General features: G+C 44.0%; 2 protein-coding genes across 5 annotated transcripts in view; one reads left to right on the top strand and one right to left on the bottom strand.

Moving 5' to 3' along the window:
• Positions 1–663: 663 nt before the first annotated feature.
• EFCAB9 (EF-hand calcium binding domain 9) lies at positions 664–9,892 on the top strand. Its single transcript, XM_039460729.2, has 4 exons — positions 664–799; positions 5,751–5,899; positions 7,887–8,063; positions 9,776–9,892. The coding sequence occupies exons 1-4, from the start codon at positions 664–666 to the stop codon at positions 9,890–9,892; spliced, it is 579 nt and encodes a 192-aa protein (XP_039316663.1).
• An 8,262-nt stretch (positions 9,893–18,154) lies between these two features.
• UBTD2 (ubiquitin domain containing 2) overlaps positions 18,155–21,953 on the bottom strand; it is a 66,890-nt gene continuing 63,091 nt past the window's right edge. For all 4 annotated transcript variants that reach the window (XM_039460688.2, XM_039460690.2, XM_074390505.1 and 1 more), the window contains exon 3: positions 18,155–20,693. In XM_039460688.2, the coding sequence (XP_039316622.1) occupies positions 20,296–20,693 (398 nt within the window). In that variant the 3' untranslated portion in view covers positions 18,155–20,295. The remainder of the gene's footprint in view (positions 20,694–21,953) is intronic.

Raw genomic sequence — 21,953 nt, 5'->3', positions numbered from 1 at the left:
GGCAACATGGAGAAACTCCCTCTACCAAGAGTGAACATATTAGCCTGGTGTGGTGGCACGCACCTGTGGTTCCAGCTACTTGGGGGCTTGAGGTGGGAGGAGAGCTGAGGCCGGGAGGTGGAGGCTGCAGTGAGCAGCAATCGCCCCACTGTGCTCCAGCCTGGGTGACAGAGCAAGACCTTGTCTCAAAAAGAAAAGAAAAAGAGGGGAGAGGAGGGGAGGGGAGGGCAGGGGAGGGAGATTCCTTCTCTTTGACATTATTTTATTGTACTTATTCTAGGTTCTTTTAGTACTTTTCTGTGTGATTTTCAATTTTTCTTGTTCCTAATAAATGATTTAGGCTATAAATGCTCTGAAAACCACTTGGGCTTTGTAGCAGTTTTCCTATGTAGCACATTCTCTCATTCATTTCTGTGTGGATCTTAGAAATGATTGTATTTTAGTGACATCAGGATAATCACATTAGCAAGAGATTTCAGACAACAGACATCTATCGCATAGCTGGAAAAATTAAGCAGCAATTTTACTTTGTGACTGTTTCCTCTCACGTGTTTACCTTTATTGCTGCCAGGTTTCAGACACTCTGTCCAACATTCTACTTCTGAGGCAGGATTCTCTATTCTATTTCTGGTTGCCAGAGCCTTCAGTTTACAGAATACTAAGATGAGACTGAAGCAAGGATCGTTTCTGTGGTACCTCTATCTGGACAAAGTACACTGCTTACTATCCGTGAGAAATGTGAAGGCTTTGTTGGAATATTTTCACCTTCTGGATGTTCACGGCAAGAACACCTTGAATGGTCAGTACTTCCAAACATGTCTCCTCTGGGTCCTTACCTGATTTTTAGCTAACGTGTGGAAAACTTGCAGAGCCAGAAACTGTTTTGTTAGTAAACTTCTGTCTCGTTCTGTCACCCAAGCTGAAGTGCAGTGGTACAATCTCGGCTTCCTGCAACCTCCGCCTCCTGGGTTCAAGTGATTCTCCTGCCTCAGCCTCCCGAGTAGCTGAGGTTACAGGTGGCCCACACCATGCCCAGATAATTTTTTATTTTTATTTATTTATTTATTTATTTTTTGAGACGGAGTTTCGCTCTTGTTACCCAGGCTGGAGTGCAATGGCGTGATCTCGGCTCACCACAACCTCCGCCTCCTGGGTTCAAGCAATTCTCCTGCCTCAGCCTCCTGAGTAGCTGAGGTTACAGGTGGCCCACACCATGCCTGGATAATTTTTTATATTTTTAGTAGAGACAGGGTTTCACCACATTGGCCAGTCTGGTCTCGAATGCCTGACTTCAGGTGATCCACCCACCTCAGCCTCCCAAAGTGCTGGGATTACAGGTGTGAGCCACTGCGCCCGGCCTGTTAGTAAATCTTTTTTTTTTTTTTTTTTTTCGAGACGGAGTTTCACTCTTGTTACCCAGGCTGGAGTGCAATGGCGCGATCTCGGCTCACCGCAACCTCCGCCTCCTGGGTTCAGGCAATTCTCCTGCCTCAGCCTCCTGAGTAGCTGGGATTACAGGCACGCGCCACCATGCCCAGCTAATGTTTTGTATTTTTAGTAGAGACGGGGTTTCACCATGCTGACCAGGATGGTCTCGATCTCTTGACCTCGTGATCCACCCGCCTCGGCCTCCCAAAGTGCTGGGATTACAGGCTTGAGCCACCGCGCCCGGCCCAGTAAATCTTTTATCTTCTAGTTGAAGCACAGAGAGAAATTGCCAACTGAGAATTGACACTGGGACGGATCAGTGGGGAGGAGAAAATTGCAGGCTCTGTGGTGGAATCCGGGTCCACACCCATTATTCTTTGGTGATGTGGATACTGCATCATCACCGTCTCCAAGTCTCATTTTCCTCATTGAGAGGTGAGGCTTCTCATAATGGAGTCCATCTCATAGTTGGAAAAAAAAAAAGGTAATGAGATCATGTATGGCAAATACTTAGCACAGTGTCTGACACATTGTAAGGACTTAGTAAGTGTTTGTTATTATTGTAATTGTTATTCTTGGGGCTGAGCCCCACTCAGGCATTAACCCTGGAGACCCTTCAGCAAGACTTCTAATCTGTCAAGTGGGAAGTTTGAATCTGATGAGCGGCAGGATCCCTTCCACCTTCCACTTATTGGTACTTGTGAATGACAAAAAAAAAAAAAAAAAAAAAAAAAAAAAAAAAAAAAAAAAGCTGGGTATGGTGGCTCACGCCTGTAATCCCAGCACTTTGGGAGGCCAAGGCGGGTAGATCATCTGAGGTCAGGAGTTGGAGACCAGCCTGGCCAATATGGTGAAACCTTGTCTCTACTAAAAATATAAAAGTCAGCCTGACATGGTGGTGGGCGCCTGTAATCTCAGCTACTCAGGAGACTGAGGCAGGAGAATCGCTTGAATCTGGGGGGCGGAGGCTGCAGTGAGCCAAGATAGCACCACTGCACTCCAGCCTTGGTGACAGAGAGAGTCTCCATCTTTCTTAAATAAATAAATAAATAAACGACTCCTTTGAAAGCAGCAGACTCTGGCTCACCCAAATCTCCAAGACCTTAAGTCATTCCCCCGCAGGAGGGCAAACATGAAGGTTGTGCCTTCACTCTTCCAGTCCCTCTGTGACCAGGAGACCTGAGCATGGCATTATCTCCTGAGTATTTCATCACCAGGGAGTGAACTGGTTACCAGGGAGCTGAGACTCCTCTCCTAAAGCATCTCGGCGAGAGACTCGGTGTGGGCTTTGCAGGCAGAGAGCCCGTGCTTCCATCTTAACCTTTTATTTACAACCGGGTCCCCTGCAGCTGCTTCATCTAGGGCAGGGTTATGGCGAAGATTTGGCAACGCACTGTACGTAAATCTCTATTAAAGAGAAAAATGAAGGTGTCCCCTTTTTATTGTTTGTTTTTAAAGATTGAACGAACTCCTTAAAATCACAAAGGAGAAAACCCTTACTCACAAACAGCATTTCTCTCTCAGAGGTCAGAACAAGTGAATAGATAGGATTCCTTATTTCTATCCAGTCCCAAAAAGAACCTAACGTGCTTTAATTGGAATTCTATTTGTTTGTGAACTCAACAAGCACAGCTGAGATCTGCAGCTTTTTTTTTGTTTTCTTTTTTTTTTTTTTTTGTCGGAGTCTCACTCTGTGGCCCAGGCTGGAGTGCAGTGGTGCCCTCTTGGCTCATGCAACCTTCACCTCCTGGGTTCAAGCGATTCTCCTGCCTCAGCCTCCCGAGTAGCTGGGATTATAGGCTCCCCCCACCAAGCCAGGCTAACTTTTGTATTTTTAGTAGAGACGAGGTTTCACCATGTTGGCCAGGCTGGTCTCGAACTCCTGACCTGAGGTGATCTACCCTCCTCGGTCTCCCAAAGTGCTGGGATTACAGGCGTGAGCCACCACACCCAGCCTTTTTTTCTTTTTTTTTTGGTCATTCACAAGTATTAATAAGTAGAAGGGATCCCATAGCTCATCAGATTCAAACTTTTCCCGCTTGACAGATAAGAAGTCTTGCTGAGGGGTCTCCAGAGTTAATGCCTGAGTGGGGCTCAGCTCCCAAGAATAATAATTACAATAATAACAAACACTGGGACTACAGCTGTGCACCACCACACTGGCTAATTTTTGAATTTTTAGTAGACACAGGGTTTCACTATGTTGGCCAGGCTGGTCTTGAACTCCTGACCGCAAGTGATTCGCCTGCCTTGGGCTCTCGAAGTGCTGAATTACAGGTGTGACCCACAGCACCCAGCCTCAAAACAGTCTTTATTAAGTGGCTACTAAGTTGCACATGGAAACATTTCTCAAGGAGCAATTACACAAACATCACTGTGTATCTATATGGTGTGTTGTTTCCAGGTGCTCATATCCAGGGAGGTGTAGAGAAGGAACATTAAGGGGATGTCAGAAGCCCCCAAATCATGACACTGTGACTACAGATCTGCTGTGCTTTTAGCTGGCTTCAGCTGGGACTCCACATTACACATATAAGTTTTACGTATTCAGTGGAGCCATTTCTTATGCAGGAAATAGTTGCTGTAATCAGTGGGCAAAGGGAAACATAGGTAGATAAAAGTAAAAATCCCTTGTTACTGTGATTTGTGCATACAACTGTAGACAGCCACACAACACTGTGTAAGTGTATTGCCATGTTTATTTTTTTTATCTTTTATTTATGATTAATGAGTAGAATGGCAGGCAAAAAGCTTCTCTATACTTGGTATGCAAAAAGATCTTGAAAATGAAAAAAACAAAAAACAACAACAACAAAAAACTTCCCAAAAAAACTTCCCAGTTCTTTTTTTTTTTTCTGACAGGGAGTCTCTGTCACCAGGCTGGAGTACAAGTGATTCTCCTGTCTCAGCCTTCTTTTTTTTTTTTTTTTTTTTGAGATGGAGTTTCGCTCTTGTTACCCAGGCTGGAGTGCAATGGCGTGATCTCAGCTCACCGCAACCTCCACCTCCTGGGTTCAGGCAATTCTCCTGCCTCAGCCTCCTGAGTAGCTGGGACTACAGGCACGCGCCACCATGCCCAGCTAATTTTTTTGTATTTTTAGTAGAGACGGGGTTTCACCATGTTGACCAGGATGGTCTCGATCTCTCGACCTCGTGATCCACCCGCCTCGGCCTCCCAAAGTGCTGGGATTACAGGCTTGAGCCACCACGCCTGGCTTGTCTCAGCCTTCTGAGTAGCTGAGATTACACGTGCGTGCCACCATGCCCAGCTAATTTATGTATTTTTAGTAGAGATATGATTTCACTACGTTGGTCAGGCTGGTCTCAAACTCCTCACCTCAAGTGATCCAACCACCTCAGCCTCCCATAGTGCTGGGATTATAGGTGTGAGCCACCATGCCCAGCACTTCCCGGTTCTTTAAAGTGTTTTTCGGGCCGGGCGCGGTGGCTCAACCCTGTAATCCCAGCACTTTGGGAGGCCGAGGCGGGTGGATCACAAGGTCAAGAGATCGAGACCAACCTTGGTCAACAAGGTGAAACCCCGTCTCTACTAAAAATACAAAAAATTAGCCGGGCATGGTGGCGCATTCCTATAATCCCAGCTACTCAGGAGGCTGAGACAGGAGAATTGCCTGAACCCAGGAGGCGGAGGTTGCGGTGAGCTGAGATCGTGCCATTGCACTCCAGGCTGGGTAACAAGAGCAAAACTCTGTCTCAGAAAAAAAAGAGTTTTTCAGTATTTTTTCTTCTGAATGTATACGATTAAATATGCATGAACTAATGCACAAAAGACAGAGTTTCACCATGGAAAAAACAACACGGTCAAGCAAATTCACACTTGAACCCCGGCTCTGCTGCTTACTATGTGAGGCACGCCCTTGCCGCTCCATGCATGGTACTCAGACCAGCTGCAGCTACATCACCTAGGAGCTTGGCGAAATGGGGAATCTCAGGTTTCATAACAGATTTCTTGAATCAGAATCTGTAGTTTTACAAGATCCCCAAGTGATTGGTATCCCATTACAGTTTGAGAAATGCTGGTATAGACTAACGGACTTGTGTGAGCTGGAGGCAGGAGTGAAGCCCTGTCTATGACCTCATTCTCCACAACTCCAGGTCCAGTGCTATTCCACAAGCTCAAGGGCGATCAAGGTTTGAGGAATTGTAGAAAGCACAGTGGCAAAGCCAGAAACAAAATGTTATCATCATTCTTCCTAGATCAACAAGTTTCCAACATCACTACCATTTATGTAGCTCCTAGCTGTTTAGCATTTTGAAACTGTTTCCAACTAACACATCTTCTTACCTGCCCCACTTAACAGATGTGCTGTTTTATCACTTCCTTCATCATGTGACTGACTTGAGTAAGAGACAGATCAACCTTGTGTTTGACATGCTGGACTGGAGTGCTGTGGGCGAGATCGGCTTTGAGCAGTTCTACGTGCTGGTGTGCATACTGCTGGCTCACCACGCAAGTATTAGCGGGGCTGCTGCCACCCTCTTGCTAAAAGGAGCACTGAATTAGGAATGCATCAGAGGTTTTCTTCCTTTCACTAAAAAGAGGAATTAAAAATGGGTGGTGCAGGCTGGGCACGGTGGCTCATGCCTGTAATCCCAGCACTTTGGGAGGCCGAGGCAGGCGGATCACAAGCTCAGGAGGTTGAGACCATCCTGGCTAACGTGGTGAAACCCTGTCTCTACTTAAAATGCAAAAATTGCTGGGCGCGGTGGCTCAAGCCTGTAATCCCAGCACTTTGGGAGGCCGAGGCGGGTGGATCACGGGGTCAAGAGATCGAGACCATCCTGGTCAATATGGTGAAACCCCGTCTCCACTAAAAGTACAAAAAATTAGTTGGGCATGGTGGCGCGTGCCTGTAATCCCAGCTACTCAGGAGGCTGAGGCAGGAGAATTGCCTGAACCCAGGAGGCGGAGATTGCGGTGAGCCGAGATCGCGCCATTGCACTCCAGCCTGGGTAACAAGAGCGAAACTCCCTCTCAAAAAAAAAAAAAAAAAAAAAAAGCAAAAATTAGCTGGGCATGGTGGCGCGTGCCTGTAGTCCCAGCTACTCGGGAGGCTGAGGCAGGAGAATCGTTTGAACCCAGGAGGTGGAGGTTGCAGTAAGCCGAGATTGCGCCATTGCACCCCAGCCTGGGCAATAGAGACTCCGTCTTTTTTTTTTTTTTGGAGATTCGCTCTTGTTGCCCAGGCTGGAGTGCAATGGCGCGATCTCAGCTCACCGCAACCTCCGCCTCCTGGGTTCAGGCAATTCTCCTGTCTCAGCCTCCTGAGTAGCTGGGATTACAGGCACGCGTCACCATGCCCAGCTAATTTTTTGTATTTTTAGTAGAGACGGGGTTTCACCTTGTTGACCAAGGTTGGTCTCCATCTCTTGACCTTGTGATCCACCCGCCTCGGCCTCCCAAAGTGCTGGGATTACAGGCTTGAGCCACCGCGCCCTGCCGAGACTCCGTCTTTAAAAAAAAAGGATAAAAAAGGGTGGTGGGGAGAATGATGAGCTTTAGTTCCTGAATGGTTCAGGTTTTTCAACAGCCTCTCCCTGCTGTAGCTCCAGCCTCTTGGCCGCCCTCCCACTCCCCAACTCCTCATAGAGGACAGATTTGGCCACGTATCCCTTCTCGGCATTCCTTTCTTCACTTGTTCTAGCTGGTGATTTTCAGACAATCACCAGTGAGCTCAAATGCCTCACTCCTTCAATGATCCTTTTTCTCAGGGAAGTTTCTGAAGGTGGAAACTTTCCTTACCGTATATACACTTCCAGTGTGTATTTACCCAGTTCAGTTTTTTTTTTTTTTTTTTTTTTTTTTTTTTTTTTTTGAGACTGAGTCTCCGTCACCCAGGCTGGAGTGCAGTGACATGATCTCAGCTCACTGCAACCTCCACCGTCCAGGTTCAAGCAATTCTTATGCCTCAGCTTCCCGAGCAGCCGGGACTACAGGTGCATGCTGCTACACCGAGCTAATTTTTGTATTTTTAATAGCAACGGGGGTTCACCATGTTGTCCAGGTTGGTCTCAAACTCCTTACCTCAAGTGATCCGCCCGCCTTGGCCTCCCAAAGTGCTAGATTATAGGCATGAGCCTCTGTACCCGGCCTCAGTTCCCATTTTTTTGAGGAAAGAAGGTCATCATTTTATCACCCATGCCATGATGTTTCACAAGACTTTCACTGAATGTAAGGAAATGCATTATAGTAACTAGAGTTCTGTCTAGCAGAATTGATTACTACATGTGGCAGATTTCAAGTTCTTTTTGAATGCAGATGCTGAAGTGGGACTCGCTGCGTTGATGATAGAACGCTTTCAGCTCTGAGCTTCTGATTTTGTCTTTTGCTTTTAGCTCTCTCGGGAAGGGGCTGGGAAGATATATCTTGATGAAACAAGTTTAGAAAGCAGCATTGACAACACTGTTGCTCATCTTACCTATTTCTCCCACAATAGAACCATTTGGAAGAACAGTTTATGTTTCGTCATTCCCGGACTGTCTTTGACCTGCTTGACCTGAATGGGGATCAGATAATCAGTCCAAAAAACTTCGGAATGTACAGATTTCTCTTCAATATTCAAAAACAGGAACTCAAAGATCTCTTCTGTGACTTCGACATTACAGGTGACCATGTACGTACAGATCCAAAATGTGGCGTCTGTGTGGCCAGTCTCTTCCCATAAGCAGAGAAAAATGTCCCACTACATATAGGAGAGATGAGTGAGGAGGAGGGTGGGAAAAACCTACTCAAATAAGCATATTGCATGGCAGTAGGATCAGAAATAATCTTTTTTTTTTTTTTTTTTTTTTTGAGATGGAGTTTCGCTCTTGTTACCCAGGCTGGAGTGCAATGGCGCGATCTCAGCTCACCGCAACCTCTGCCTCCTGGGTTCAGGCAATTCTCCTGCCTCAGCCTCCTGAGTAGCTGGGATTACAGGCACGTGCCACCATGCCCAGCTAATTTTTTGTATTTTTAGTAGAGACGGGTTTCACCATGTTGGCCGGGATGGTCTTGATCTCTTGATCTTGTGATCCACCCGCCTCGGCCTCCCAAAATGCTGGGATTACAGGCGTGAGCCACCGCGCCCGGCCAGAAATAATCTTAGACTTATGCGCCCTTGAAGAGAAAGGGTAGACTAACTAAATGCTATATCATGGACAGGCAGGGGGCTCATGCCTGTAATCCCAGACTCATGCTTGTAACTCCCAGCTCCTCGGGAGGCTGAGGCAGGAGAATGGCTTGAGCTGAGGAGTTCCAGGCCAGCGTGGGCAACATACTGAGACCCTGTCTCAAAAAAAAAAAAAAAAAAATCCTAAGAGAAAGCTATGGTGAAGACGTGAATTCTGCCTATCTAAAGAGGAAATCCACATTGGGGAAGCAAGTGGTAACTAAGTTTGAAAATGATAGCTGGGCGCGGTGGCTCACGCCTGTAATCCCAGCACTTTGGGAGGCTGAGGCGGGTGGATCACGAGGTCAAGAGATCAAGACCATCCTGGTCAACATGAAACCCTGTCTCTACTAAAAATACAAAAAATTACTTGGGCATGGGGTGCATGCCTGTAATCCCAGCTACTCAGGAGGCTGAAGCAGGAGAATTGCCTGAACCCAGGAGGTGGAGGTTGTGGTGAGCTGAGATGGCACCATTGCACTCCAGCCTGGGTAACAGGAGCGAAACTCCATCTCAAAAAAAAAAAAAAAAAAAAAAGATGACCACACTATGAACAACTTTAGATGCCAGCCTGAAGCCTCTGGACTTGACATGGTAATGGTCGGTGCAAATTGAAAATAATAGCAAAAGCCTCAATTACTTTTGCACCAAACTTATGGAAGAAAGTGCCAGGAATCATGGCTTATGACTGTAATCCCAGCACTTTGGGAGACTGAGGTGGACAGACCACTTGAGGCCGGGAGTTCTAGATCAGCCTGGCCAACATGGCGAAACCTTGTCTCTACTAAACATACAAGAATTAGTCAGGCTGGGTGGCGCACGCTTGCAATTCCAGTTACTCGGGAGGCTAAGACAGGAGAATCACTTGAACTTGGGAGGCAGAGGTTGCAGTGAGCTGAGATTGCGCCACTGCACTCCAGCCTGGGTGACCGATTGAGACCTTGTCTCAAAAAAAAAAAAAAAAAAGAAAAAATGATCCTTGTTTCTTTAGCATCTACAATAGACTCTCTATTCCTGGGTACTCGACTACAATCAGACTATAATTATGTCCCAATTACTGAGTGTCTTTAATTTTCCAAGTTTTTAAAACAGAAATGAGTACAATCCTGCTATCATCTGAAACAAACTATGAAGTGTTTCCTGAAATAACTTTTCTTTTTTCCCCCTAACAAAAGCGTCTTAATTACCAGGAATTTAAGCTGTATACAATCGTCCGCATTGACAAATTACAGAAGAGGCCGAAAAAAACAGAGGAGAATCCAAAAAGAGAGAGAAGTCATCTCTCCTCATAAAAATGTCACATCAAGTAAATGCAAGCTGAAAGAGTCTCTTGGGAAAAAAATGGGATCTGAAAGTAGAGAACATGATCATCGATGAAGACTGTTAACATGTCTAAAAATAAATCCAGAGCATCTTTACGACTTTTTTTTTTTTTTTTTTTTTTGAGACAGTCTTGCTCTATCGCCCAGGCTGTAGTGCAGTAGTAGTGTGGTCTGGACTCACTGCAACCTCTGCCTCCTGGGTTCAAGTGATCCTTATGCCTCAGCCTCCTGAGTAGCTGGGATTACCCCCATACCCAGCTAATTTTTTGAATTTTTAGTTAAGACAGGGTTTCATCATGTTGCCCAGGCTGCTCTCAAACTCCTGACCTCAAGTTATCCACCCACCTCAGCCTCCCAAAGTGCTGGGATTACAGGTGTGAGCACTGTATCCAGCCAGGTTTTGCATTTTAATAACCTCTTGACCTTACACCGAACTTCCAATAATGTAATATGGAATAATCACTTTCTTTTTGTTGACATGTCCCAATTCTGCTGCTGCTTTTCAGATCAACCCTTATCAATAGCTTCTTCTGTACCCAACTAATTGCTAACACGACATAACTGGAGTCAGGCAGTTGAAAGAAGGTGCAGCTTTCCGGATACTGGTCACTAGTGGTCCAAAAGTCTCAGGATCCTTTTTTTTTTTTTTTTGAGATGGAGTTTTTGCTCTTTTTACCAAGGCTGGACTGCAATGGCGCGATCTCAGCTCACGGCAACCTCCGCCTCCCAGGTTCAAGCGATTCTCTTGCCTCAGCCTCCCGAGTAGCTGGGGTTATAGCCATGTGCCACCATACCCAGCTAATTTTGTATTTTTAGTAGAGACAGGGTTTCTCCACGTTGGTCAGGCTGTTCTTGAACTCCCGATCTCAAGTGATCCACCCGCCTCGGCCTTCCAAAGTGCTGGGATTACAGGCATGAGCCACCGTGCCCAGCTCAGAGGTCTCAGAGTCCTTTCTAGTCTCCTGCTTCTTAGGCTAAGGCCACCTATTTGCCAGAGATTTCGAACTAGCCAATGGTGAAGTGCTCCAACCACAGGAGTTGACATTTAAGGATATGGAGGCTATGTGCTTCCTAGAACCTGAATTACTCTGAGTTAGGCACTTAAACAAGTGTACCAAATTTACTAGGGTAAAATAACAATAATAATTATAATTATTGTTTGAGACCGAGTTTCACTCTCACCAAGGCTGGAATGCAGTGGCACAATCTCGGCTCACTGCAACCTCCGCCTCCCAGGTTCAAGTGATTCTCTCTGCCTCAGCCACCTGATAGTTGGGACTATAGGCATGTGCCACCATGCTGGGCTAATTTTTGTATTTTTAGTAGAGACAGGGTTTCACCATGTTGGCCAGGCTGGTCTCAAACTCCTGACCTCGTGACCCGCCCACCTTGGCCTCCAAAAGTGCTGGAATTATCGACATGAGACACCAAGCCCAGCCGGGTAATAATTATCACATGCCGTTGCATAATTTTATTTTTTTAATTAATTAATTAATTTTTTTTTGAGACGGAGTTTCGCTCTTGTTACCCAGGCTGGAGTGCAATGGCGCGATCTCGGCTCACCACAACCTCCGCCTCCTGGGTTCAGGCAATTCTCCTGCCTCAGCCTCCTGAGTAGCTGGGATTACAGGCACGCGCCACCATGCCCAGCTAATTTTTTGTAGTTTTAGTAGAGACGGGGTTTCACCATGTTGACCAGGTTGGTCTCGATCTCTCAACCTTGTGATCCACCCGCCTCGGCCTCCCAAAGTGCTAGGATTACAGGCTTGAGCCACCGCGCCCGGCAATTTTAATTTTTTTATGCCTTGAATAATTTAAAGAATTTTTTGACATGGGACTTATGAATCCTCTCTACCCAATTGTACTGTAATGTTACTGATGACAGCTGCCATATATTATATGCTTGCTATGGGTTAGGTAGGTTTTTTTTTTTTTTTTTTTTTTTTTGAGATGGAGTTTTGCTCTTGTTGCCCAGGCTGGAGTGAAATGGCACGATCTCAGCTCACTGCTACCTCTGCCTCCCTCGTTCAAGCAATTCTCCTGCCTCAGCCTCCTGAGTAGCTGGGATTACAGGCCTGCGCCACCACACCTGGCTAATTTTGTATCCTTAGTAGAGACAGGGTTTCTCCATGTTGGTCAGGCTAGTCTTGAACTCCCAACCTCAGGCGATCCTCCCGCCTTGGCCTCTCAAAGTGATGGGATTACAGGGGTGAGCCACCACGCCTTGCCAGGTTAGGTAGTTCTTCAGATGTATGACTTTATTTATCCTTATGGTTCTATGAATTAAGTGTTACTCTCCTAAATGTACAAATGAGAAAATTAGACCAAGAAAGATTAGCCAGGCGTAGTGGTGCACGCCTCTAATCCCAGCTATTAAGGAGGCTGAGTCAGGAGAATCGCTTGAACTTGGGAGGCGAAGGTTGTTGCAGTGAGTCGAGATTGCGCCACTGCATCCAGCCTGGGTGACAGAGTGAGACTGTCCAAAAAAAAAAAAAAAAAAAGAGCCTTACTCACTTACTCAAGAACGTATAGTTCACAAGAGGGAGGACCGGGATTCAAATTCAAGGTCAATTAGGTGCCTGTGCTTAGAGCCAGTATCTGAGTAGCTCATTGTAGTTTCAGCAGATTCTCTTCAAGTTTTAAGCTGGAATTTCATTGGCTCAGAAATCCATTTTGTGTAATGTTATTCATCACCATGTCTCCCTCTATCATAAATTAAAGAAATTAAATACAGCTCAAAAAAGAAAAAGAAACACAGCTAGAAACCAAGGATATCTTAAGGATACATTATATAACTGGTTTGAAGAAATTCCATGAGTTCCAGAGTAGTATCAAAAATAAAATTTATTCGAGACCATCCTGGTCAACATGGTGAAACCCCGTCTCTACTAAAAATACAAAAAATTAGCTGGGCATGTTGGCGCGTGCCTGTAATCCCAGCTACTCAGGAGGCTGAGGCAGGAGAATTGCTTGAACCCGGCAGGCGGAGGTTGCGGTGAGTCGAGATCGCGCCATTGCACTCCAGCCTGGGTAACAAGAGCGAAACTCCATCTCAAAAAAAAAAAAAAAATTTATTTACACTTTGTCAATGTGCAACAGACAAGAATACTGCTTATCAGGCCCAGCGCGGTGGCTCATGCCTGTAATCCTAGCACTTTGGGAGACCAAGGTGGGTGGATCACCTGAGGTCAGGAGTTCAAGATCAGCCTGGCCATCATGGTAAAACCCCATCTTTAAAAAAAAAAAAAAAAAAAGGTCCGGGCGCGGTGGCTCAAGCCTGTAATCCCAGCACTTTGGGAGGCTGAGGCGGGTGGATCACAAGGTCAAGAGATCGAGACCATCCTGGTCAACATGGTGAAACCCCGTCTCTACTAAAAATACAAAAAAAATTAGCTGGACATGGTGGCGCGTGCCTGTAATCCCAGCTACTCGGGAGGCTGAGGCAGGAGAATTGTCTGAACCCAGGAGGCGGAGGTTGCGGTGAGCCGAGATTGCGCCATTGCACTCCAGCCTGGGTAACAAGAGCGAAACTCCGTCTCAAAAAAAAAAAAAAGAATACTGCTTATCTAAGACTGTTGTTCATAAGTTAAACTTGTAAATAACAGCTAATAATTGCTATCTCTCTAAATTTAATAGAGATGGGATTTTGATTTCATGCCTCTAAGTGTGGCTAATGGATTTAGCAGCCAAAACTTCTCTTCCCCACAATGGTACCAGAAAAACAAATCCAACTCGACATACTTGACCTTTGATCTAGGGATCATGGTAACTATCTCATGGAATTGTATAAAACAGAAAGACACAAGGCATCTCACAACAGTGCTCTTCCTTGCCTTTGATTTGGTGAAGAGTTTGCAATTATTCTCCAAGGAGAAACACCCTCTGGCAAGCAAGTATGGACACTACTACACCTACCCACTGTACTGAAAGATGAGCACTGTCTGGTCAGAAAATGGCAGCTAGAGATTAGCCATAGCTCCAAAGTGCACCACTAGGCTCATCTTGGGTATAAGTTTCTGCCTCTTGTGGCAGCCTCGATGGCTTTTGCCACCAGCTTTGGGATCTGGAGGTGGTTCTGGGGGAAGAAATTATAGTGAAGTCTCAAGAAGACTTCTCTCTCCTGTATTCCAGAGGGGTCCTGAAATATATAAAGGGTAACCATGGCTGGATGTAGTGGCTCACACCTGTAATTCCACCACTTTGGGAGGCTAAGGTGGGTGGACCACTTGAGCTCAGGAGTTCAAGGCTAGCCTGGGCAACATGGTGAGACCCTGTCTCTATTAAAGACAGAACAAAACGAAAGTGTAACCATGGATACGAATTTTTTTCAGACATGGTCTCTAAAGCAATGAAAATATTATACCCTTTATTGTTTCTGAATGGGGGCAGGGAGGAAAGATGGCCAAAGATAACAGGTACATTTAGATACTGATTTAGGCTAACTTAAAACCCCATCAGATGACTAAAGTTTCAGGAATGAGCATTTTATAAAGATTTCCCCTCCACTCTGGAAACCATTAGGGTGGCTATATAACCAAGTATCAGATTTTTTTTTTTCTTTTTGAGATGGAGTTTCGCTTGTCACCCAGGCTGGAGTGCAACGGTGCGATCTCGGCTCACTGCAACCTCTGCCTCTCGGGTTCAAGTGATTCTCCTGTCTCAGCTTCTTCTTGAGTAGCTGGGATTACAGGCACCTGCCACAATGACCAGATAAATTTTGGCATTTTTAGTAGAGATGGGGTTTCACAATGTTAGTCAGGTTGGTCTCGAACTCCTGACGTCAGGTGATGCATCCTCCAAGAAAATGCTGGGATTACAGGCGTGATCCACTGTTCTGGCCAGATTTTTTTTTTTTTTTTGAGATGGAGTTTCGCTCTTGTTGCCCAGGCTGGAGTGCAGTGGTGTGATCTCAGTTCACTGCACCTCTACCTCCTGGTTCAAGCATTCCTCCCACCTCAGCCTCCCAAGTAGCTGGGATTTATAGGTGCCCTCCACCACACCTGGCTAATTTTTGTATTTTTAGTAGAGATGCGGTTTCCCTATGTTGGCCATGCTAGTCTTGAACTCCTGACCTCAGGTGATCTGCCCACCTCGGCCTCCCAAAGTGCTGGGACTACAGGCGTGAGCCATGGTGCCTGGCCCAACTATCAGATTTTTAAAATGTTCTTCCTTTTAAGGCATCTTTCTAAACTGGATGCTTCTAGCGTGGTATCAGGAAACTGAGCATCTCTCTGAAGGGCACACACTGAAACTTAGTGTCAAAACAAAAATTCAAAATGCATCACTTAAAGTAATATTCTTTTTTTTTTTTTTTTTGAGACGGAGTTTCGCTCTTGTTGCCCAGGCTGGAGTGCAATGGCGCGATCTCGGCTCACCGCAACCTCCGCCTCCTGGGTTCAGGCAATTCTCCTGCCTCAGCCTCCTGAGTAGCTGGGATTACAGGCACACGCCACCATGCCCAGCTAATTTTTTGTATTTTTAGTAGAGACGGGGTTTCACCATGTTGACCAGGATGGTCTCGATCTCGTGACCTCGTGATCCACCCGCCTTGGCCTCCCAAAATGCTGGGATTACAGGCTTGAGCCACCGCGCCCGGCCGACAAAAAACTTTAAATGTGTTTGTAGGTATGTGTGTAGATGCTTCAGCTTAAGTTTCACTATTTCCACAGTGAATTAACCCATCGGATTATGCTTTTATGGGTAGAGTTTACTAGACACTGTACATTTAGGCGTGTTTTTCAGTGGTACCAACACTCTGTATTATTACCATGTCATAGTTGCATTAAAACTTTTGGTCAACCAAGTGTCTTCAGGTGGCCTGAGCCCTGGGGAGAGAGCAGCAACTGCAGAGGTGGAGGAATGCAGGCCTGATGGGAGGGAGTACTTACCAGGCTACAGTTTCAGCCTAGGCCCAGACTGGCTTCTCCACAATCTATATCCACTACAAAGAGGGAAGACATTTGGAGGAAGCTAAAATATAAAGATCTCACTATAAATAAAGTGAGATCATTTATTAGGCTGCTTTTAATGGCAATGGCAAAAACTCCAATTACCTTAGCACCAACCCAGTATCTTACACCAGTCCTTAGAGTTCATGTCTTACCATCATCTTAAGCCTCATGCCAAAGACAACGATTAGAAAAAGCCAAATGAACAGTGCTGACAATCTGCTGAGTAGGACAGTTACCCACCCACCTGAGTAGCCTACAGAACCAGAAGGATCAGAGGCATCGAAAGAGACCCAAACAGAAAACACAGAAGATTGGCTATAGCAAGGGAGATTATCAGTTTCACTCTTTCCTCTCTGTACGTGAAAACACTCAATCACAGTATTGGAGAGTTGGAAGTAGACACAATGTATATCTGCTAATTTGTCCAATTAATAAGACCATTAAAAAAACTATGGTGTCTTAAAAACTTGTCATAAAATAAGGATTTTTTTTCACATTAATAAGGAAAAGGTATGTCATTCAATAAGTATTATCAGGAAAAGTGGGGTAGCTATTCGAAAAAATAAATCTGAAGTGCTATCCTACTTCTTTCATCAAAATAAACTCCATATAACAATGAAACCAAAAAGGAAACATATAAGAGAAACATTTTTGTAATTTCAGATTGGGGAAGACATTTGAGGGTAAGAAGAAAACCCAGAAGCCACAGAGTAAGAGACTGACAGATCTGACCATGAAAAACTTAAAATTTGCACATGGTAAATTCCACAAAAACAAAAGAAATGACAACACATGATAGAAAAGAACTAATTTCCTTAATATAGAACAGGTATGTACAAGTCTTGAGAGTAAAGACCAAAAAGCAATAGGAATATGGGCAAACAATATTCACAGGAAGAAAAAAGGCCTTAAAATATAGTATAATGTTAAACTTCGCTCATAAGGAAAATACAGGGCAAAAACCATAGGACAAAGTTTTCACCTATCAGATTGTCAAAGATCAGAAAGGTGGTCAGGGTGTAGGGAAATAAAAGCAGTCATATTGCTGGAGTACAAGGATTAATTGGTAAAATCACTTTGGAGGACAAGTCACAAAAATCTATAAATTGCAATTCCTACATCTATGTATACAGACACAAAGATGTTATCTATATAAAAGGAAACTCATCCCAGCATGGTTCGCAGTAGCAAAAGACTACAAACAGCAAAGCCGACCAGAATAAAGACTGATGTAACTGTGGCATGCCCAGACAACGGCGGGCCACTGCACCTGTGAAGACCTAGAACCGCAGGTGCAGACCTAGATCGATGTATGCGGAATCATCTCTGGGATTTACCATTTTAGAAAAAAAAAGAACAGGTGACTTACCACTTTGGAAAAAAAATAGTATATATATTTATGGGAAAAAATGAGGTGGAGAAATATAGCCACATACACTAGAAGAGCGGTTCTCAGAGTGCACCCCCCAGATCAGCAGAAGCAGCATGACCCAGGACCTTTAAAGCATACAAATGATAGGGCAACACCGAGACCTAATGACTCAGAATATCTGAGGAAAGCGTCTAGCAATCTGTTTTAATAAGCTTCCAGGTGATTCTGATGCATGCTCAAGTTGTTACCTCTGGGGAGGAGAAACAGAAAAACGACAGGAGTGAAAGACTCGTTTCACCTTGGTACGTTTGGATTCTTTTTCCATGGGTATGTATCACCTACTTCATAAAATAATGAAGTATCACCTACTTTTCATAAAATTTTCCTGGTTTGGAGGGCAAGGGCATGATTATGGCTCACTGCAGCCTTGACATTCCAGCTCAAGTGATCCTCCAAACTCAGCCTAAGTAGCTGGGACTTCAGGAGTGTGCCATCATGCCTGGCCAATTTTTAAATTTTTAGTAGAGATGCGGTCTCCCCTACATTGCCCAGGAGGGCTCTTGAACCAAGCGATCCTCCCGTCTTGGCCTCCTAAAGTGCTGGAATTACAGACACAAATCACAGCACCCAGCCAGCATGATTCTTTAAAAAGAAAACAAAAAACAAAAGCAAAAACAACAACCTATTTTAGACCAAGATTTCAATGCAGAAGATGAAGCACATTTATAAATGACCATGTTTGACTTGGCATAGCAGAGCCTAAGTTTGGTGATAATAAACCTGTTATTTATTTAGCAGAGGTTTTTTTAAAAAAGGAAAACCTTCACACTTCTAACTTAGAATGAGGCAGTTACCCTTATATAGAGTATAAATAATTAAAAACCAATAATAAAGGCAAAGACAAAGGGAAAAATTGAAACTTTTTTTTTAAAAAGCACATAAACCCTACATACTAAAATTATACACATCAAGTACTGGTCCAATCTTATATCAATCTATTTACAATTAAACAGCACCATGGTTTTCCCACCTAGGTTAGTTAAACATGCCCAGAGAATTGTTATTCAAAGTATATGTTCCTTTAAAATAAAATAAACTCTTAAAGAGAGCTCAAATCCTCAACAAAAAAAGACCTTTTACCAATCGACATCATAGATATTGACGACATCACCAATTTTCCTTAAGAAAAAATAGTTTTAAACACTTTTTCTTTTCCAGTTGACAAACTTTTGAGAAGTGCTGCTATTCGATGTGGCACACAAATGAACAAAAACTTTGATGACAGGAGCAATATACTGAAATACCCTAATATCTCCACCTCTAAACATAAAAAAGTTCTCCTTTGGGATTAATGCTGTGGTCTCATTTGAATTTAGATTCAATCATCAGCAAATTTAAATTAGATATAGCCACAGTCTTTAAAGTGATTGCATAAAAACTGGGTAGTAGTTAAAGCTCTCAGAAACTTGGTAACTTACAATGATAGATATATTTAATCAGGCTATAGGAAATGTAATACCATTTAAATGTTACATTTAAACTAATTAGCATTTTCATTTTTGTCATTAAAATTAATAATGGACTTCACATCCAAACAGGTGTGGAGGGCTGACATTTTCCAACTGAGAACAGCGTTAAGTGCCTTCTTGTCTGTACTTTTTCATCTCACGGATGCTCAGCGGTACAGTGGTCACACGTTAGCCCCCTTCTCACTTATGAAACCAACTTTTAAAAGGCTCCAAATTAAACTTAATTCTTGGCAGCTTCACTCCAGTCATAGTATAGAAGACTCAGATGATCTCACTGGCTTTTTCAGTCCCCTAACCCTAACTTGCAAAAGGGTCTTCATTTATCTCTTTGCTACAAAAGATGAGGGAGGAAAACTGTCATCTACCATGACTAGAGGTAACAGAGAACTGGAAAGCACTAAGGTATAAAGCAATGTTCCATTATTTGGTCTCACGGCTAATGTTTATGTGACACCAGTAAACTATTCACACTTACAAATTTTGAGTTGAAATTTCCTCTAAAAGATTGAAAATAGGCACAGTTCTCCCAGGCACAGATAGAATATGCTTTCCTTATACTCCTCCCTGCAAAGTGGAGGAGACCAATGACTTTATTAACTTGTAGTGGGAACAGCTTACTTGATTCTGGTGTTTCCTGGCCCAGGAACCATGCATTTGGGGGTTATAGTTTGCTATGAAAAGTTCCAAGCAGGATAGATAGATCAACGAAGGTACAATATAGTAGTGACCTTCTAAGCCTGGATATAAAAACAGCTTCATTATATAGACCTTTCAAAATACTTATGCAGCAAGATGACAGTGACTTTTCAACTGAGTATCTGTTGAAAATCAGAGACCTGACTGTATTGACTAAATTATTGCCTAGTGTTCCAGAAGGGTGCCTGCCACTAATGTGCTAGAAGGCACCAAAATTTAGTGTGAATGTTAATAAGGAGCTCAACACGTGGGGATGAGGAAAGCAACACTAAAGCACAATTTGCCAGTCTCTGCTCATTTACGGCTAAATATTAATCGAGCTAAGAATTAAAAAAACAGAATAGAAGCAACCTCAAATACTGCTCTTTTCAGTTTCCACTACAAAAAAAAAAAAAGCTTAAGTTTTATATCTATTATTTATGGTTTCTGGAAATTATATAATTTGGTGTATTTTTCTAAAAAAATTCTGTATTCAAAAAGGTGCTTGGTGCTGTCCTTCATGGGTGCAATGTTTCATTTACAGTCCAAGTCATTTAAATACAGCCATTACATAGTTGTTGTTTTAAAATAAATGGTTATCTATTTCTTAACTGCCTTTCAAATTAGAAATTGTAATTACATGAGTCTCAAGGCCTGGCTCTTTGTGTTTTATTATTTTTGTTGGTCTCCATCACAGATGGAATTTTTCACTGGTAATTCCTCAGAACTAAATTCATTCATAGGGAATTTAGAGCAGTGAAATAAATTTCACGCCGTAGAGTAGGACATGACAACAACAACAATAAAAGGGAGCAGAGGATGTGGGAGCCAGCCAACAGGCTCAGTTCAGTTCTCCACTGGTGTTGGGTTTTGCACAGGTTGGCTCACTATCACCTGTACAACGTAGTCCTTTGGGATCTTCAGCTCTTCGAACTTCATTTTGTCGGTGAGAGGTCTGCCAGAGAAGAACCACCGCTGACTAACTGGTTCCACTCCCTCTGCTGCATGCAACCGTCTCTTCATGTGGAATACCGTGTCTGTGCTGCGAACCACAAGTTTGAGGTCTTTGCCTGTGGAAAGGCGCAAACGAAGCTGACATTCATATCCAGAATTGGGTGGTGGCTCAGGAATATCCAGAGTCTCTATGTCACTCTTTTCCTCTATCATGTTGATTGGCGGTGCCAAGCAATAGACTGGAAGCTGGTATCTGTTCCCCAGTTCATCATAGCACTCTGTAAGTGCACCTTCAGAAAGAGAAGATACGAATAAGAACTTAATTCTAAATGAATGCATTTTAGTTTACACCTTGAAAAATGATTAAGCTTCTTTTGCTAGCATGGCACTGTAAAGAAAAAAACAATGTCAATCACTGTCAGCTGATCAATGATTAATTATCAAATCCCATACCCAATTATTTATTTTATATTAACCAGAATGCTAGATCCTCATCACTACACTTTTCTAAGTCATTTCATATCCACGTCACAATTTCATTAAAACAGAAGTGAAAGGGCATACAACTCAAACGTACTACTAATATTATTAATGCTTACACAAGACTTAGAGGAAATTTAAATTACACGAGGATATCTTTTTTTTTTTTCTTTTTTTAGACGGAGTTTCACTCTTGTTACCCAGGCTAGAGTGCAATGGCACGATCTCGGCTCACCGCAACCTCCGCCTCCTGGGCTCAGGCAATTCTCCTGCCTCAGCCTCCTGAGCAGCTGGGATTATAGGCACGTGCCACCATGCCCAGCTAGTTTTTTGTATTTTTAGTAGAGACGGGGTTTCACCATGTTGACCAGGATGGTCTCGATCTCTCGACCTCGTGATCCACCCGCCTCGGCCTCCCAAAGTGCTGGGATTACAGGCTTGAGCCACCGCGCCCGGCCGAGGATATCTTTTTACAGAAATGAATCCACTACCTTAAACAAGCAAGCAAAAAAAAAAAAAAAAAAAAAAAAAAATTCCTAAGCTCAACTCACCACAAGTGTTCCAAAGCAGTTTTCTTTTTTTCTTTTTTTAATTGAGATGGTGTCTCACTCTGCTGCCCAGACTGGAGTGCAGTGGCATGATCTTGGCTCACTGCAACCTCTGCCTCCTGGGTTCCAGCGATTCTCCTGCCTCAGCCTTCCAAGTAGCTGTGCTGGGATTACAGGTGCTACTACCATACTTGGCTAATTTTTTCTATTTTTAGTACAGACAGGGTTTTGTCATGTTGGCCAGGCTAGTCTCGAACTCCTGACCTCAGGTGATCCACCCACATTGGCCTGCCAAAGTGCTAGGATTACAGACATGAGCCATTCCACCTGGCCCTAAAGCTGTGCTTGTAGTGCCTGGACTTCCCTTTTTCTTTTTGAGACAGAGTCTCACTCTGTTGCCCAGGCTGCAGTGCAGGAACAGGATCTCGGTTCACTGCAACCTACATTTCCCGAGTTCAAGCAATTCTCCTGCCTCAGCCTCCTAAGTAGCTGGGACTACAGGTGGACACCACCATGCCTGGC

Source organism: Saimiri boliviensis, chromosome 20 (genome assembly GCF_048565385.1).
Source record: "Saimiri boliviensis isolate mSaiBol1 chromosome 20, mSaiBol1.pri, whole genome shotgun sequence".
NCBI lineage: Eukaryota > Metazoa > Chordata > Mammalia > Primates > Cebidae > Saimiri > Saimiri boliviensis.
Note: the sequence above shows the minus strand (reverse complement) of the source record. Positions and strands in the feature narration are given on the sequence as shown.

Bases quoted from the DNA above. Each gene is read 5' to 3' on its own strand.
- EFCAB9 (XM_039460729.2), top strand. From the start codon at position 664: ATGAGACTGAAGCAAGGATCGTTTCTGTGGTACCTCTATCTGGACAAA. The intron at 800-5,750 runs GTCAGTACTTCC...CCCACTTAACAG, and splicing joins CGGCAAGAACACCTTGAATG to ATGTGCTGTTTTATCACTTC. The intron at 5,900-7,886 runs GCAAGTATTAGC...CTCCCACAATAG, and splicing joins GCATACTGCTGGCTCACCAC to AACCATTTGGAAGAACAGTT.